Source organism: Geospiza fortis, unplaced genomic scaffold, assembly GCF_000277835.1.
Source record: "Geospiza fortis unplaced genomic scaffold, GeoFor_1.0 scaffold80, whole genome shotgun sequence".
Taxonomy (NCBI): domain Eukaryota; kingdom Metazoa; phylum Chordata; class Aves; order Passeriformes; family Thraupidae; genus Geospiza; species Geospiza fortis.
Window position 1 is genome coordinate 161,683 of NW_005054551.1, and position 18,329 is coordinate 180,011.

Genomic DNA, 18,329 nt, shown 5'->3' on the forward strand with positions numbered 1-18,329 from the left:
GGGTCTTTGCTGGCGGCAGGGTACCAGGCTGGATGCATTACCAGCCTGAATTGGCCGTGCTGGATCCTCCTGTGAGGTGAGATGGGTTTGGAAGTGATCCATCAACCCTCTGAAAGCCCCTCTGTGACGGCTCTTTGTCCCGTCCTCCGCAGGATCGCTTTCCACGCTTTGCATTTCTAAAGCCCCGACTGCCAGATTTTTCAAACAATCCCGGTTTCATCTGCTCCGAAACATTCCTGGGGGATGCTGTGGCCTTCCCGATCCTCCCCGAGGGATGCTGTGCCCTCCCCTCAGCAAAGCTCCAGCCCCGGGGCTGCAGTGGGGATTTTTGGGGATTTTGGAAATGCCAGCACTGGGGGCTGCCCTGAAATAAACAGGGTGACGGTGTTCACAGGGGTTTTCAGGTGAGGGAAGAGACGAGAATGTTGACTCTATGTTCAGAAGGCTTGATTTATTGTTTTAGGATATATATTACATTAAAACTATACTAAGGAATAGAAGGAAAGGTTTCATCTCAGAAGGCTAGCTAAGCTAAGAATAGAAAGGAAAAGAATGATAACAAAGGCAGCTGCCTCAGACTCTCTGTCCGAGTCAGCTCTGCTGTGATTGGCCATTAATTAGAAACAACCACATGAGACCAATCACACATCCACCCTTTGCATTCCACAGCAGCACATAATCAGTGTCTACATTTTGTTCCTCAGGCCTCTCAACTTCTCAGGAGGAAAAAATCTTAAGGAAAGATTTTTAATAAAAAGATGTCTGCGACAGGGCAGGAGACTTTTTCTCTTTTTCAACGCCTTTATTAGAAGTGATCAGATTAAACTTGGGAGGTTTGACGGATCCTCAGTCTCTGTCGACGCTCCCAGGGCAATTTGGAGAAGAAATAACATGCAGCTTTGCCCGCTAAATGACAGAATTGGGGATCCAGTCCTCACAAAACCAGCAGATTCATACCCCATGCTTTTTAACTTTTGAAGTTTCCAGGCTTGGGTCCTGGTTCCAGCTGAGGTCTTTGGTCAGGGTGAGGGGTAACAAAGGTTTTCAGCACCTCTGCAGGCTCGGCACTCTGTTCCTCACGTCTAGACATTACTCTGATCTCTTCATTCTGTATTGTCTCGTTGGTTTTGGGGTCTTTTCGGTAAGTTTGGTGGGGTTGCTTCCCATGGCATGCTGGTCGCGAGGCTATTTTGCATTCTCTCTGGTGCCCCCTCCATGACCCCTCCTCTCACCTTCCGGGGAGAAGGACAACTTAGCCCCAGGCAGGGCCTTACTGATACAAAAGGAGCAATTAACGAGAATGACCGGGGATTACATTGGCAGATTTTTTATTTATAACAGGGATTTTGGAAATGCCAGCAGTGGGGGCTGCCCCACCTGGGCTGAGGGATTTTGGCTTCGCTGCTCTGGGACAGAGAGCCCTGATTGTTGTTTAGGGGATTCTGCTACTCAAGCGTTGGTTTGGGGTCCCATTCCTATCCCTGCTTCCCACAAAATGTGGGCTCAGACTTCCCCACAGCAGTGCCCAGCCCTCCCCAGCTCGCCTGGCCACAGAGCTCATTTTTAAGACTCCTCTTTTCTTGTTTCTTGGAGGTCAGGTTGCCAAACTTTTCCAGGACTCGAGTCTGGGCAATATTGTCAATATCCTGGTCACCCGGCTGATCCTGCTCACCGAGGATCAGGTAAGCTGGGCTTTGCTGAGCCTGTCCTGTGGCTGCACTTCCCTTCAGGAGCTCTGTGTCCCCCCTGGATGTCACGCCCAGGAATTCCCCCCAGTGCACATCCTCCCAATGCCCCCTGAGGACTGAGCAGACCTCTGGGAATCTGAATTTTTCCATGATCAGGTGACTTTAGGGAGGTTTAAGCAGCTTTAGTCCTCCTAAAGTGATGTTGGAATCCAGGCTGCTGAGAATTTCAGACTTTCTGTGATGACAGGCACAGACCCCCAAGAGAACACTGCATTGACCTGAGGCTGTGGAGAAGCTTCCAAAATGGAATGATAGAACTGGGATTGTGGGTGTGTCTTCTTCTTCTTCTTCTTCTTCTTCTTCTTCTTCTTCTTCTTCTTCTTCTTCTTCTTCTTCTGCTTCTTCTTCTTCTTCTTCTTCTTCTTCTGCTTCTGCTTCTTCTTCTGCTTCTTCTTCTGCTTCTTCTTCTTCTGCTTCTTCTTCTCCTTCTCCTTCTCCTTCTCCTTCTCCTTCTCCTTCTCCTTCTCCTTCTCCTTCTTCTTCTTCTTCTTCTTCTTCTTCTCCTTCTCCTTCTCCTTCTCCTTCTTCTTCTCCTCCTCCTTCTTCTCCATGGGTTTGGGTGGTTTTGTGTAATTGGATAAAAAAGTCCACATTATGAGCCACGGATGGTTGGTTATTGGGTTAAAAGTAAAAATAATTTAGGTAATGACATAGTCTAATACACTAAACCAATAAACATCTTTGTCTAATACACTAAACTAATAAACATCTGAGTCCAAACAAGAAATACCATCCCATGATTTAATCCTGACCCTGGCAATAAGAAGTTAAGACTCGACAAAGTCCCACTTTTCCTGCTTTCCCATGGCCTCCATGAGGAATTGGGAGTGTTTGCAATGGTGTCAGCGCTCTGCTGGCACGGAATGGGCAGTGCCTTCCCCCCGGAGCTTCCCTGGGAACACACTCTGCCATTGCTTCCATTCCAGCCCACGCTGGAGATCAACCACCACGCCGGGAAATCCCTGGACAGCTTCTGCAAGTGGCAGAAATCCATCGTGAACAGGAACGGCAACGGGAACGCCATCCCGGAGAACGGCATCGCCAACCATGACACCGCTGTGCTCATCACCCGGTGAGCCCTGTGCCCTGGGGTGGCACTGTCCCCGGGGGTGCCAACTGTCCCCTGGGGGTGCCAGCTGTCCCCTGGTGTGGCAGCTGTCCTGGGCTCCAAGCTCATCCAAGGCTTCCTGACTCTCAGTGGGTGCAGATTATTGCAGTTCAGATTGTTATCGCCCTCCAGTTCAGCTTATCAATCTCCACTCCAGTTTGTTATCAATCTCTACCTTCACTTTTGTTATCAATCTCCATCCCAGTTTGTTGTCACCCTCCAGTCTTCCCTTGGTCTTTGCTAGGATGGATGGATGGATGGATGGATGGATGGATGGATGGATGGATGGATGGATGGATGGATGGATGATAGATGGATGATAGATGGATGGATGGATGGATGGATGGATGATGGATGGATGGATGATGGGTGGATGGATGGATGGATGGATGGATGGATGGATGGATGGATGGATGGATGGTCAGAAGGAGGACACAGAGGATGACAGGAACAGTGGAAGGAATGGCAGAGCAGCTGGAAGGCCACGGGATGCTGCAGGGATGGAGGGCACAGGGAGTGCTGAGCTCCCCAAGTGCTGCCAGCTGTGTCCAGGATTGTCTCTCCAATCCCCACAAATCCCTGCTTGGTCAGAGACAAAACACTCCAGGAGAGACCCAAGGCAAATCCAACATTATTTTGTGCCTTTCCCCCTCTCCTTCAGAGAAAGAAAGTCAGGAAATGAAAGTGCTGGCGAGGGGAGCCTCCAGGTGGGAGCTGCTTCCTTTCTCCATGTGCTGCTCTCCTGTCCCAGCTCCAGCACGGTCCTGATGAGACCCCAGAGAGGAGCGACAAAAGGGCCCCTCAGCCCCAGATTTTCCCCCTCCCGAGGGGGCTGCAGCTTTTTCCTACCCTCCCTCCCCACATTTGGGATGCAAACGCCGGCTCCGGGCTCTCCGTCCTCCCTCCAGATGTTCGAGCCAGCCCGGAGCCGCTGCTGAGCCTGGACAGCGCCCGGCGCATCCGGCCCCGGCCCCAATAAATTCCCGGTGTCCCGATAAGATCTTGCTGAGCTCGGGGCTTTTTTTCCTCCTGCAGGAACGTGTCAAAGCAGAGCCTCCGAAGGCTTTAAAGGCATTGGCTCAAAACAAAGCAACAAATGTTTTGCGCTCTGCTCGGTTTCCTGCCGAGAGGAGAGGAGAGATTTGGGCGCTTCCAGGGGCCAAAGGGACAGGAGCCATCCCCTGGAATGTGTCGCATTTAACCCTTCGTGTGCTGCCACTTCTCACCGCCCACCCTCATCCCGGGGGGATCAGTGGGGGGAGCAGTGCCAGGGGGTCCTGCCTGGTGTCCCCAAACCCGCTCTGGGGTCACAATCCTCAACCTTTACCCTGTGGGTGTCCCCAAACCCGTTCTGGGGTCACAATCCTTGGTCCTGCCCACCCTGTGAGGGTCCCCAAACCTGCTCTGGGATTACAATCCGCAAACCTCACCCCACGGCTGTCTCAGACCTTCTCTGGGGTCACAATCCTCGGTCCTGCCCACCCTGTGGGTGTTCTCAAACTTGTTCTGGGGTCACAATCCTCAACCTCACCCCATGGGTGTCCCCAGACCCACTCTGGGGTCACAATCCTCAACCCTCACCCTGTGAATGTCCCCAAACCACACTGGGGTGACAATCCTCAGTCCTGCCCACCCTATGGGTGTTCTCAAACCTGTTCTGGGGTCACAATCCTCAACCTCACCCTGTGAATGTCCCCAAACCCACACTGGGGTGACAATTCTCAGTCCTGCCCACCCTGTGGGTGTCCCCAAACTCACTCTGGGGTCACAATCCTCAACCCTTAACCCATGGGTGTCCCCAAACCTCCTCTGGGTCACAATCCTCAAGTCTCACCCCCATGGGTGTCCCCAAACCCACACTGGGGTCACAGTCCTCAACCCCCACCCCATGGGTGTCCCCAAACCTTCTCTGGAGTCACAATCCTTAACCTCTACCCTGTGGGTGTCCCTAAACCCACTCTGGGGTCACAAACCTCAGTCCTGCCCACCCCATGAGTGTCCCCCAAACCCACTCTGGGGTCACAGTCCTTGGTGCAACCCCAACCTGGCTCCAGGGTGGCCCAGTCCAGCTGGCCCCTGGTCCCCCAGCTGACCCCACCCTACCCAGCTCTCGGCCTGGCCCCTTTCAGCCCAGATTTGCAAGCCCCAAATGTTGACCTTTGCAAGGAAATGAGAATATTCCCTCTCTAACCCAAACTGGTCTCATTTGGAGCTGCCACCTCTTCCCATTTTGAGGTTGGTGCGTTTCCATCTGGAGGAGGTTTTTGCTCTTCTTGTTTTACCTTTCCTGGTACAAACAGTGGATTCCTTCATGCAGTGGCTGGAAGTTGAGGGCAGGAGCAGAGGGAAGAGTCACCTTGAATCAACCCAGATTGGATTTGTTAGGAAAATTCTCAGTAAAGAGCTGGGGAAAAAAAAATAACTTGAGCATTTTCATGAAACCACAGTGGGATTTGAAATGGAACATGTTTTCAAACTGAAATGTTTTCTTTATTTTTATTTTGTTTTTAATCAGAATTTCATATGCCCCATCCCTGGCAGCGTCCAAGGCCAGGCTGGATGGGGCTTGGAGCACCCTGGGGTAGCGGAAGGTGTCCCTGCCATGGCAGGGGGTGGGATGAAATTATTTTAAAGTCTTTTCCAACTCAAACCATGCTGGGATTCTGTGTTTCTCTGTTTGATTGATGCAATTTCCTGCAAGAGACCTGAGCTGACAGAGCAGAGGTTGGCCCTGTCCTCTCCCCCCTGTGCCTGATGCCTCCCAGGAGTGCTGGGTTTGGACCCACCCAAACCCAAAGAGCTCCAGGTCTGGAATAGCCCTGGCATAACCTTGGACAAGAAATAACCTTGTCCCTGCTGATTTATGGAATCATTAAGGTTGGAAAAGGCCTCCAAGATCATCAAGTCCAACCTTTGACCGAATCCCCTTGCCCACTAAACCACATCCTGAAGTGCCACATCTGCTCATGGTTTTAACACCTCTGGGAGTGGCAGCTCCACCACTGCCCTGGGCAGCCCATTCCAATGCCTGACAATCCTTTCCATGAAGAAATTTTCCCTAAATTGTGATCTAAACCTCCCCTGGCACAGCTTGATGCTCTTTTCTCTCCTGTCCCTGTTCCCTGGGAGCAGAGCCCGACCCCACTGGCTGTCCCCTCCTGTCAGGAGCTGTGCAGAGCCACAAGGTCCGCCCTGAGCCTCCTTTTCTCCAGGCTGAGCCCCTTCCCAGCTTCCTCAGCCTCTCCTGGTGCTCCAGACCCTTCCCCAGCTCCATTCCCTTCCCTGCTCATGTTCTACCACCACATTTCATCAAAACCAAACCTCTGGCTCAGCCGTGCCTCAGAGTTAAAGGACAGGAAATGTCATTAAAACCCTCAGTGAATCTCAGCCTGGGCAAGGTGAGTGTTGTCCTACCTGTCACCATTGGTATTTCCATCCCAGAATATTTCATGGGCTGGTTTGGAGTGGTTTGGATGTGAACACATGGGCAAAATGACAAGCCCCAAAACCAGAAATGTCCTTAACACCGCCTTCTCCCCTTTGCAGGTACGACATTTGCATCTACAAGAACAAGCCCTGTGGCACCCTGGGTGAGTGGAAATGTGACACCCCCTGAGCAGCCCCCAGCAGCACACAGAACTTTGGGAGCGTGATGAGGGTGGGCTGTGCCAGTGCCATCCCCTTTCAGCTGTGCCACACCCTTTTCAGCTGTGCCATCCCAGCTCTTCAATTCCCCTTTCCCATCTGTGTCATTCCCTTTCCAGCTATGCCATCCCCATCCCAGCTATTCCATTCCCTTTCCCAGCTGTTCCATCCCCATGCCACCTGTGCCACCCCCTTTCCCACCTGTGCCACCCCCTTTCCCAACTGTTCCGTTCCCCTTCCCAGCTGTGCTATCCCCTTTCCAGCTGTGCCATTCCCATCCCAACTGTTCTACTCCCCATTCCCACCTATGCCATTCCCTTTCCCACCTGTGCCATTCCTTTTTCCCACCTGTGCCATCCCTATCCCACCTGTGCCATTCCCTTTCCCATTGTGCCATCCCCATCCCACCTGTGCCATCCCTTTCCACCTGTGCCATTCCCTTTCCCACCTGTTCCATCCCTTTCTACCTGTTCCATTCCCCTTTCCAGCTGTTCCATTCCCCTTTCCAGCAGTGCATTCCCCTTTCCCGCCTGTGCCATCCCAATCCCACCTGCTCCATTCCCCTTTCCCACCCGCTCCATTCCCCTTTCCACCTGCTCCACCCCTTTCCCACCTGTGCCATCCCTTTTCAGCTGTTCCATTCCCTTTCCAGCTGTGCCATTCTCTTTCCCACCTGTGTCATCCCTTTCCCACATTTTCCATCTATTCCCACCTGTGCCATTCCCTTTTCCCACCTGTACCATCCATTTCCCACCTGTGCCATCCTTTCCCACCCATTCCATCCCTTCCCAGTGAAGTTGCAGCTCCTGTCCCAGCCCCAGGCCAGTCCTTTCCAGCCTCCTGTCCCTTCTGTGAGCACTAAACCAGAAGCCCTGAGCTTGACTGGACCCTGGAACTCCTCCAGCTCCAGCTCCAGCTCCAGCCTGCTGATTAAGAACCACTCACATTTTTAGGGTTTGTCCATGGCCTGCTGGAGTTCCTGGCTGAGCAGGGAGAAATTCAACAGTTTTGTGGTGACTGCAAAGCAGTTTTTATTGTCACAGCCAGACCCTGCAGCCCTGTCTGGCTGCAGCTCCTCCTTTGTCTCGTCGTGGTCTAGACTGGGCAGGCAGGGAGGGATTCCTGCTCTGCATCACTGCGGGGAGAGCTGGTGGATCTCTGGCCTGAGGCTGGAGGTGCTGGGATGGCTCAAATCATTCCCCTGGCACAGCCAGGCCCTCTCCTCGCCCTGGGCAGGGGCACAGTTTGTGCAGAGGGAATTTGCTGTCACAATTCAGGGGGAATTTCAGCATCACCCAGTCCTCCAAATGAGCCATGCTGGATTCCTGGTGGGTGCCAGGCAGAACTAAGGTTGGATCCTGGCTGGCTCAGCTCTCCCTGGCCAGGTTTGGATGCCCCAGAGCTGGTTCAGTCCATCTGAGATTCCCCCACCAGGGCTGTGCCAAGGACTGCTCTCCTTTGCACCATTTGGACATGAAATTCAGAGGATTTTTAGCATTTCTCAGCCTGTCACTGTTAATTTACCATCAGTGCTGAGTGAGTCCTGTAAGAGCCATGAGTCCATCCCAAAGCTCAGGGCAATGGTGAGAAGGAACTGCTTAGAGTAGAAACAGGTGATCCCCAGCTGAGGAATAATGTTCATTGACTCCAATTGCTTCGGAAAGCTGAACAATTGCTTTATTAAGCTATACTATATTACACTAATACTATACTAAATTACATACTAAAGAGATACTACACCAAAGAATACTAGAGAAAAACCAGTGACTGTCTCCAGACAGTGGGTCCAATTGGTTAAGGAATCAAAACAACCTTCACTGGTGTCCAACTAGCAAATCACTTTGGGTGAACAATCTCCATAACACATTCCACGTGTGCCAAACAACAGGAGCAGAAAGCAGCGATAAGAATTGTTCTCTTCTCTTCTCTGAGCTTCTCACTGCCTTCCCCAGGGAAAATCCTTGGGAAAGTAGTGCCTGCTGCAGTGAAGAGAGCTGCCGCCACAACAGCTCAGTGCTGCAGCGCATGCAGCACATCAGGCAGCCCCAAACACCCCCTCAGCCACGCTGAGGTGGCCTTGTGTGACAGCTCTGTCCCCTCCCCAGGCCTGGCCCCCGTGGGGGGGATGTGTGAGCGGGAGAGGAGCTGCAGCATCAATGAGGACATCGGGCTGGCCACGGCCTTCACCATCGCCCACGAGATCGGCCACACGTGAGTGCAGCACCCCGCAGCTCCTGCTGCTCTGGCCCTGCCACCAGGGGCTTGTTATAAACACATATAATCTATAATCTATAATAGATAATTATATATATATATACAATATTATATATCCAACATTATATAATATATAATTATCAATTATTACATATTATAGATTATGTATATTTTAATATATTCTAGAAATATATAATATATACTATATTATATATATAATTATACTATATAGATTATAATAATATATTATAATATATTATTATATATTATATATTATATTTTATATTATATATTATATATTATATTTTATATTATATATTATATAACATATTATATGTTATATAATATATCCAATATATAATATAATATAATATAATATAATATAATATAATATAATATAATATAATATAATATAATATAATATAATATAATATAATATAATATAATATATCATTATTAATAATTGTATATTATAGTATCTATAATTTTTATATATTTTATATACTATATAATATAACTATGTTATATATATAGTTATATTGTATTATATATTTTATTATTATATTATAATTGTATAATATATTATATATTATATAATATTGCCTTTTCATAAATATTAAAATGGATTCTATACGTATGGTGTTGAAGTAACTTTGTTATAAAGATACAGTTTTTGTTTCTGTTGTTAATTAAGCTTAGTGAAATAGCTGATACAAATATGCTTGTGTTAAAATGCCCGCTTGGATGGATAACATCCAATAAAAATACAATGAGGACACCTGTACAGATCTGCCAGCCATCAGCACTCACTGACTGAAGGCAGTGAGGAACAAAAACTGGAGGTGATAAAAAAGGACTAAAACCACACCCAAGGAATGTTCATGCTCTAAAAAGGTGGAACCAAGTAGGAGCCATGCTAAAGAGTTCTTGGAACATGTAAACTGGTTTGGGGAAAAGTTTACTGTGCATAAGGGTCTATGAATATGCAAAGGGCTGATGCAATGGAGAAGGTATTTGAGGGGTATCCCTGAAGATAACAGGGTGTTCTTGGCTGATTAATAACCTTTCTAACTCAAGTAATAACCTTTGTTCTATGGTCCTTGTCTCCTATTGTCCTTTACTAAACTTCTTAAATTTTCACAGCAGAGTGAAGGTGCTTTTCACAGGCTGAAAACCCTTCCTGTGGACCATCCAGGAGTGTCCAACCCCAGCTGGATGAATTTTCCCAATAACTGGGGCTTAGGGGAAAAAAAATCTGCAAACTTTATTTCCTTATTGAGAAACACCCGTTTCATAAAGGAAGTTGGGTTTGTCATTAGACTGTCAGTCATAAGACACATCAATGATCCAACACTAAGAATTTAAACAATTGAAAAAAATTCTTTACTTAAAACCATGTGAATGTTCTTGAGAGCTGTTGTTAAATTATATAAAATATTAGTTTGAGTAGTTTTTTTAACAAATGAAGGAGGAAGTAATTTTTTCCCAAGTCGGTGTGCTGTGGTGCTCTCCAGGTTTGGCATGAACCACGACGGGGTCGGCAACAGCTGCGGCTCGCGGGGGCAGGAGACGGCCAAGCTGATGGCTGCCCACATCACCATGAAGACCAACCCCTTCGTGTGGTCCACCTGCAGCAGGGATTACATCACCAGCTTCCTGGAGTAAGGAATCCACCCCTCCCTGCCCTCCCCCCAGCCTCCCCCAGTCTCTGGTCAGGAGGGAGTAAAGCCAAAGCAAAGCCTCAAACCCCACCCAGAACCTTCTGTCTTGTCTCCCAGAGTCTCTTTCCTTCCTTTAGATTTTCCCGTGTTTTTCCTGCCTATTGAACATCTAAAAACATTTCTGTGGTGCCTGGGAGAGTTTTATTTATTATATTATATCATTTATGATACATATAATTTTTTAAAATTTATTTAGTATTCCCACATCCAGAAACTTCACAAATAGATCAGTCCCCCAGAGGAGGAGTGGGGGAATTCCTGGAGTAAGGAATCCACCCCTGGAGTAAGGAATCCACCCCATCCCTGCCCTCCCTCCAGCCTCCCCCAGTCTCTGGTGAGGAGGGGGTAAAGCCAAAGCAAAGCCTCAAACCCCACCCAGAACCTTCTGTCTTGTCTCCCAGAGTCTCTTTCCTTCCTTTAGATTTTCCCGTGTTTTTCCTGCCTATTGAACATCTAAAAACATTTCTGTGGTGCCTGGGAGAGTTTTATTTATTATATTATATCATTTATGATACATATAATTTTTTAAAATTTATTTAGTATTCCCACATCCAGAAACTTCACAAATAGATCAGTCCCCCAGAGGAGGAGTGGGGGACTTCCTGGAGTAAGGAATCCACATTTAAACTAAGGAATCCACCAAATAAACTTTATTTACAATAATTTTCTAATATTTATCACTTATGTTAGACAGTTTGTTTCTGCTGTGAACTAATTTAAAAGTGTTACTGTTACAGCAGAAGATGGAGGACAAGAAGAAGAACGAGAAAGACAGGACACGCTTAGATTCTTCTATTTTGCTTTTTGAACTTTCATTTTTAAAAACCTTAAAATTTTACTTTTTTACTTTGTGATAAATTCACTACCATTTTATTCAAACTTCTGTGGCTTGTAACTTTTTGTACAAAGTTGGTAATTGTTTTTTATGAGTTAAAATCAAAGGCACAGGCATCTTTAACTTTGTGCTAAGATTTTTGAGCTTTTTTGCTAGGGTCTCGAGTCCTCCAGGGTAGTAGCTCTTTATATAGGGTATAGGGGGATCAGAAATTGTCTAATGGCAAAGGTTAAAGGAAAGTGACCTATAGGGTTACAGAGAGATAAGTAAGGGTCCAGAGGCAGAATAGGGGCTTCTAGCCCATTCACCATGACTTGGCAGTTCCTATTTTAGGCTTCTTCATGCCAGGGGGCCTGTGCCTGCTACACATCCCCGCTCCTCGTGCTCCGTGCTGGCCCCCCCAGCTCCAGGAGCCTCCAGTGGGATGTGCTGGGAGCAGGATTTGGGGCTGGGGGTGATGACAGTGGCTTTGATTTAGGGGGAGCTCAGAGAGCAGTGAGGAAAGGGGTGGAAAGGCGTTTCTGGCTAAATTTGGATGTTCCTACAAAGCTCTGGCAAGCAGGAGGTTTGGCTTGGAGAGGAGGGCTGGGGGATCATAGCTGGGTGGGGGAGCTGCCTCTCTGCCCACCCAGTGCCCACCTGAGGGTGCTGGGCACACCTGCCTGGGTACACCTGTCTGCTCTCACCACGGGGACAGCCTGGGGCTGGCAACAGCCTGCAGAATGGCTGGGGGCGGGGGCATGGAGCTCAGGGCAAGGTTCTGCCCCCCGAGGCTGCTGGGCACTGCCCAGGCTCCCCAGGGAATGGTGCCAAGGCCGCCAGAGCTCCAGGAGCTCCCAGGGGTGCTCAGGGTGGGGTTGTTGGGGTGGCTGTGCAGGGACAGGAGCTGCACTGATCATCACTGAGGGTCCCTCCCAGCTCAGGATATTCAGTTGGGCTCCTCTGTCCACCTCTGCCCAGTGATGATGCCATCTGGGAATTTTAAGTGCTCTGATCATTTTCTGTAAGTGGAGATCATCCCTGTGGGATCCCTTCCAGCTCAGGATATTCCAGGTTTCTATGAACCCTCAGATCAACACTTCCAAAGTTACCTCAGAACCAGGATGTGCTTCCCAACCTGGGAAGGATTTCAGAGCACTTTCCCTCACCCAGAGCAGACCCAGATTTATCCCCTCAAGCAGCCAAGCTCTGTGACAGCGTTCACAGGGCTTCTTGGATGAGGGAAGAGACGAGGAGCTGACTCCATGTTTCAGAAGGCTTGATTTATTATTTTATGATATATATTACATTAAAACTATACTAAAAGAATAGAACAAAAGGTTTCACCAGAAAGCTAGCTAAGCTAAGGAGAGAAAGGAATGACAACAAAGGTTTGTGGCTCAGCTCTCTGTCCAAGCCAGCTGGGCTGTGATTGGCCATTAATTAGAAACATCCAACATGGGCCAATCACAGATCCACCTGCTGCATCCCACAGCAGCAGATAACCATTGTTTACATTTTGTTCCTGAGGCCTCTCAGCTTCTCAGGAGGAAAAATCCTAAGGAAAGGATTTTTCATCAAAGATGTCTGCGACAAAGCTCAGCCTAGCAAAGCCGGGAGTGACACCTGCTGATCCCCCAGCTCAGGTTCTCTCTCTCCCCTCACCTTTCTCAGCTCTGATTGTCCCTCTGTGTTTCCAGCTCGGGGATGGGATTGTGCCTGAACAACGCTCCTCCCAAGCAGGATTTCATCTACCCCACGGTGGCCCCGGGCCAGGCCTACGATGCCGACGAGCAGTGCCGCTTCCAGTACGGAGTCAAATCCCGCCAGTGTAAATACGGGGTAGAGAGCCTTCCTGCTTTACTATCGGTTCCAGGGCTGTGGGAGGGGGTATGGGGCAAGGAGAGGTCCGTGGGGCTGTCCCTGCTGCCCACATCTGTTATTGTCACCCTTAGAAATGAGGGGATTTGGTTATTTTCAAGCTAAGAACGATTTATTGCTCAGATATACATCAGGCTCAGAGGCTGTGAGATTTTAGAGCAGCAAGCAGTCACCCATAGCTATAAGTAGTTCTTCATTACAAGAGAATATATAACTTTCTAAACCAATAGACGGTTGCCACAGAACTTATTTTGCTTTTCTAACCTATCACCTTTACTTCTCCTGCACTGTGGATACTTTTGTCCAATGGCTTCTGTCTCACTTGCACACATATGCTTCTATTACAACTTCCAAACTCTTAGCTTATTCTATACAACCACACCTCTATACACCCTTCTGCATCTTATCAATACAGTTTCCTACATTATAAACCCTTCACCATCTTATCAATAGTTTCCTACATTATAAACCCTTCACCATCTTATCAATACAGTTTCCTACATCATAAACCCTTCACCATCTTATCAATACAGTTTTCTACATTATAAACATTTCACCATCTTATCAATACAGTTTCCTACATTATAAACCCTTCACCATCTTATTAATGAAGTTTCCTACATCATAAACCCTTCACCACATTATCAATACAGTTTCCTACATTATAAACATTTCACCATATTATCAGTAGTTTCCTACATTATAAACCCTTCACCATCTTATCAGTACAGTTTCTCACTTAAACCATATTCTTACTTGAAACTTTAGGAACATAAGTTAAGGATTTTTCTGCCTAATGTCTGTGTATTGTATTTTTACATCAATGCAAGCTTTTTCCAAGGCTGCAGATTGAACTCTCCCATGTCTGTGGAAATTTCATTATAAACCCTTCACCATATTATCAATACAGTTTCCTACATCATAAACCCTTCACTGTCTTACCAATACAGTTTCCTACATTATAAACCTTCACCATCTTATCAATACAATTTCTCACCTAAAGCATATTCTTACTTACAACTATAGGAACTTAATTTTATTATTTTTCTGCTTAATACCTGTATATTTTATTTTTACATCAGTCCAAGTTTCTTCCAAGGCTGCAGATCAAACCCTCCTGTGTCTGTGGAAGTTTCATTATAAACCCTTCACCATCTTATCTTATGCCACAATAAAGCTCCAGGAAGTTTTATTTATTTATTTTATCCCAGCAGTCCCATCCTGTTTGTGAAAAACCCCAACACAGATAAGGACAGTGGGATTAGCAAGGAGACTGGCATGGGCTGGCGGGAGTCACCTCTGCCACCTGAGCCCAGGGAACCTGCACAGCCAGAAGGGCTTTTTTGAGCTTTAAATGTTAAAGTTTTAGGAGATTTGATGTTACAGTCCCCTCTTACTAGGTTAGAAAGTGAAGTTCATTATTTGTAATTTTTAAAATAGATATCATTTAATTAATTTCTCTTAAAAGCTGTTGTAAATCTTATAAGGTGTTGATATTGGTTTGAAGTTGTATTTTCTGTGGTTTGATTGTTCTGTTGGATTAGGGTTTTTTTTTACTTAGAGATGGGATAACTTATTGGCATTTTAAAAACTTTTATTCTATTTTTAGTCTCGTGAAGGGCAAGATTATATAGATAATTTATATTTAATAGAAATATATAGAAAAAATATTATTATATTATATTATATTATATTATATTATATTATATTATATTATATTATATTATATTATAGTATAGTATAGTATAGTATAGTATAGTATAGTATAGTATAGTATAGTATAGTATAGTATATTAATTATATGACATTACATTATATTATATCATATTACATTATAATTAGATATTCAGTTATAATATATATTATATTATATGTAATATATAACTTAATATAGCATTATAACATGCTATTACTATCAGAAGCTAGCTATTTCTTAATTAAAATATATTATAAGCGTTTATTGCCTTATCAGTTTTTGCTACACTATATTGTAAATACTTTAAAGCTAATTATTTAAAATTTCTCTGAGGGTATTACTATAATGTATTTTTAAAGTTCTATTTTTCTGAAGTATCTAGTCTTTTCTGTAAGCTCATCCTTTGAAACTTGTTTCTAGTTTAATTTTTTCCTCCACAAGGTTTGCTTAGGTGCTTGTGCTTAGTTTGCAAGCGCAGAGGAGGGGACAGGGGACAGCTCCCAGTGGCCCTGGGGTGGCTGCAGCTGGCAGGGTTTGATCTCACACTGTCCCCACCATGCTGAATACACTTGCTGTCCCCGTGTCCCACCCAGCTGGTGCCTCCCTGGCACAAGCCAATCCTAATCTGGGTTTTGTTTCTTTGTCTCTCCCCTCCTCCCTGTCCCCCCAAATCTCCCCTCTGCAGGAAGTCTGCAGTGAGCTGTGGTGTCTGAGCAAAAGCAACCGCTGCATCACCAACAGCATCCCCGCAGCCGAGGGCACCATCTGCCAAACCAACACCATCGACAAGGGGGTAAGGCAGCCCTGGGCACCCCACACGGCTGGCAGGGAGGGACTGGGTCCCTTTTCCAGCAAAAATGGGATTATTGTTCGTGCTGGGGGCGTGGGGTTGATTTGGGAGCACCCAGCAGCCTGCCCAGCCCTGACCCCACAGGGCAGAGCTGCCCTGGAGGGAGGCTGGGATGGGCCAAGGAGCCCAGAAATCACCCCAAGGTCCAGCCCAAATTGCTGGAATGTGGAATGTGGAATATGGAATGTGGAATGTGGAATGTGGACTGTGGAATACAGAGTATGGAATGTGGAACATGGAATGTGGAATATGGAATGTGGTATGTGGAATGTGGAAAGCGGAATGTGGAATATGGAATGTGTAATATGGAATATGGAAAGTGGGATGTGGAAAGAGGAATATGCAATGTTAGATGTGGAATGTGGAATATGGAATATGAAATGTGAGATATGGAATGTGGAGCGTGGAACATGGAATGTGGAAAGTGGAATGTGGAATATGGAATATGGAAAGCGGAATATGAAATGTGGAATGTGATATGTGGAATATGGAAAGTGGAATGTGGAAAGAGGAATATGGAATGTTAAATGTGGAATGTGGAATATGGAATGTAGAATATGGGATATGAAATGTGATATATGGAATGTGGAGTGCGGAATATGGAATGTGGAAAGTGGAATGTGGAACATGGAACATGGAATGTGATATATGGAATGTGGAAAGTGGAATGTGGAGTATGGAAATTGGAAAGTGGAATATGGAATATGGAAAATGGAATGTGGAATATGGAAAATAGAATGTGGAAAGTGGTATGTGGAATACAGAATGTGGACAGTGGAATGTGGAATATAGAATGGGGAATGTGGAATGTGATATATGGAATATGGAAAGTGGAATGTGGAAAGAGGAATATGGAATATGAAATGTGATATATGGAATGTGGAGTGTGGAATGTGGAAAGTGGGATGTGGAATATGGAATATGAAACATGGAATGTGATATATGGAATGTGGAAAGTGGAATGTGGAGTACGGAAATTGGAAAGTGGAATATGGAATATGGAAAATGGAATGTGGAATATGGAAAATAGAATGTGGAAAGTGGAATGTGGAATATAGAATGGGGAATGTGGAATGTGATATATGGAATATGGAATATGGAAAGTGTAATATGGAATATGGAATGGGAAATCCCTGCTCTGGCAAAGTCCTCCTTGGTGCCACCCCTGAGGCACAGCAAGGTGACCTCAAGCAGCTGTGGCAGCTTTGGCTCTGCTGCCCGTCCCAGGACAGTTTCTGTCACTGACACTGAACCTGCTGAAAATTTCCTGGATAACCTCAGACAGGGCACGCTCCTCCTGAAAAGCAGCGAGTTTTCCATGGATTGTTTCAGGAGGAATAGGATCTCATGGAATGCCATGTCCTTAAAGGAACACCTTGTCCTCAGGTCTGCTGGGATCTCCTGGGGTCTTCTGGCTGCTCTGAGAAAAGGGATTTTTTTTTCCCCTGGTTTTCCCAGATTTTTGCTTTCAGAGGAATTTGGGAAAAACTGGCTATGATGAAACCTTGGTTTTTTACCCTCAGCTGGGAGGGGAGGGCAGGATTTTCCCTGACCATGAATTTTGCAATGATTGCTTCACTCCCTGCTCCTCCTACGCCCATTTTCCCCAGTACAAAGTGAATGCACTGCTCAGACAAAGAGCCTTTGCACACTGGGACAATGGGGCTGGGACATTCCCCATTCCACTAGAAGAAAAGTAATTCCCAAGAAATATTTGAAATCCTTAGGAAGCTGGAGGAGTTGGTGTTCAGGGGAGACCATGGCTCTGACAAATCCACAGATTCTTTTCATTTTAGTTCTGCTGGGAACTGGGGCAGAGAGCAGCAGGCAGCTCCTGGGGCTGCACATCCCTCCTGCTGCACACTCACAGGGACTATGGCATTTTTCCCCTCCTAGTCATGGCTTTTTCTCAGCTTTTCCCACTTTTAAATATCTCTTTCCCCTCACTTTGTGACCGCTTTTTAACCAGACTTCTTCAAAAGCCTTGAGGGAAGGGAAATGAAGCAGTCACAGCCCCCAGGATTTGTGGGAGCTGCTCCCTGTGAGGATTCTGGCTCACTTTGAACCCCCAGTTACCTCCCTGTGCTTATCCTTTTGGATCCATTCATTATTTGGAAGTGGTTTGATGGCCTTGGGTGGAAGAATATATTTTTATATTAAGAATAAACTTTTATATTAAGTTTCTGTATTGTTCCCAGCTGGAGCTGCTGGGGTGAGCCCCAGACCTCAGCCCTTGGCTGGAGCAGCTCTCCAAGGTCTTCCCTGGCTTCTCCCTTTGCCCTGGGGAGAGCAGACAGAAGGATGAGGGAATTTAAAGTATGAAATATTAAAGGAGAGAGAAAATTCCTGTGCTCTGCCAGCCAGTGTGGGGGAAGGCTGAGCCAAGCTCTGCTGTGCCCACATCCCAAACCTCTGGGAATTTCCTCCTCCCAGATCCTTCTTTTTAAAATTAAATAATCTCCTGTGGTTGTCACGGCTTCGCCTGTCTTACCCCAAGAATCCACATTTTTTTCCTCCTTTTTCCCAGTTTTTCCCACTTTTAATCATCCCTTCCCCCCAGCTTTGTAACTGCTTTTTAACCAGGGCTCTTCAGAGGGAAGGGAAGGGAAGGGAAGGGAAGGGAAGGGAAGGGAGGGGAAGGGAAGGGAAGAG

General features: G+C 46.5%; 1 protein-coding gene across 2 annotated transcripts in view; it reads left to right on the plus strand.

The window, feature by feature from the left end:
- The window catches only part of ADAMTS10 (ADAM metallopeptidase with thrombospondin type 1 motif 10), an 81,278-nt gene that overhangs the window by 36,760 nt on the left and 26,189 nt on the right, over positions 1-18,329 (plus strand). For both annotated transcript variants that reach the window (XM_005429493.2, XM_031064043.1), the window contains exons 7-12: positions 2,675-2,820; positions 6,403-6,446; positions 8,607-8,712; positions 10,230-10,376; positions 12,951-13,092; positions 15,513-15,620. In XM_005429493.2, the coding sequence (XP_005429550.1) occupies positions 2,675-2,820; positions 6,403-6,446; positions 8,607-8,712; positions 10,230-10,376; positions 12,951-13,092; positions 15,513-15,620 (693 nt within the window). The remainder of the gene's footprint in view (positions 1-2,674; positions 2,821-6,402; positions 6,447-8,606; positions 8,713-10,229; positions 10,377-12,950; positions 13,093-15,512; positions 15,621-18,329) is intronic.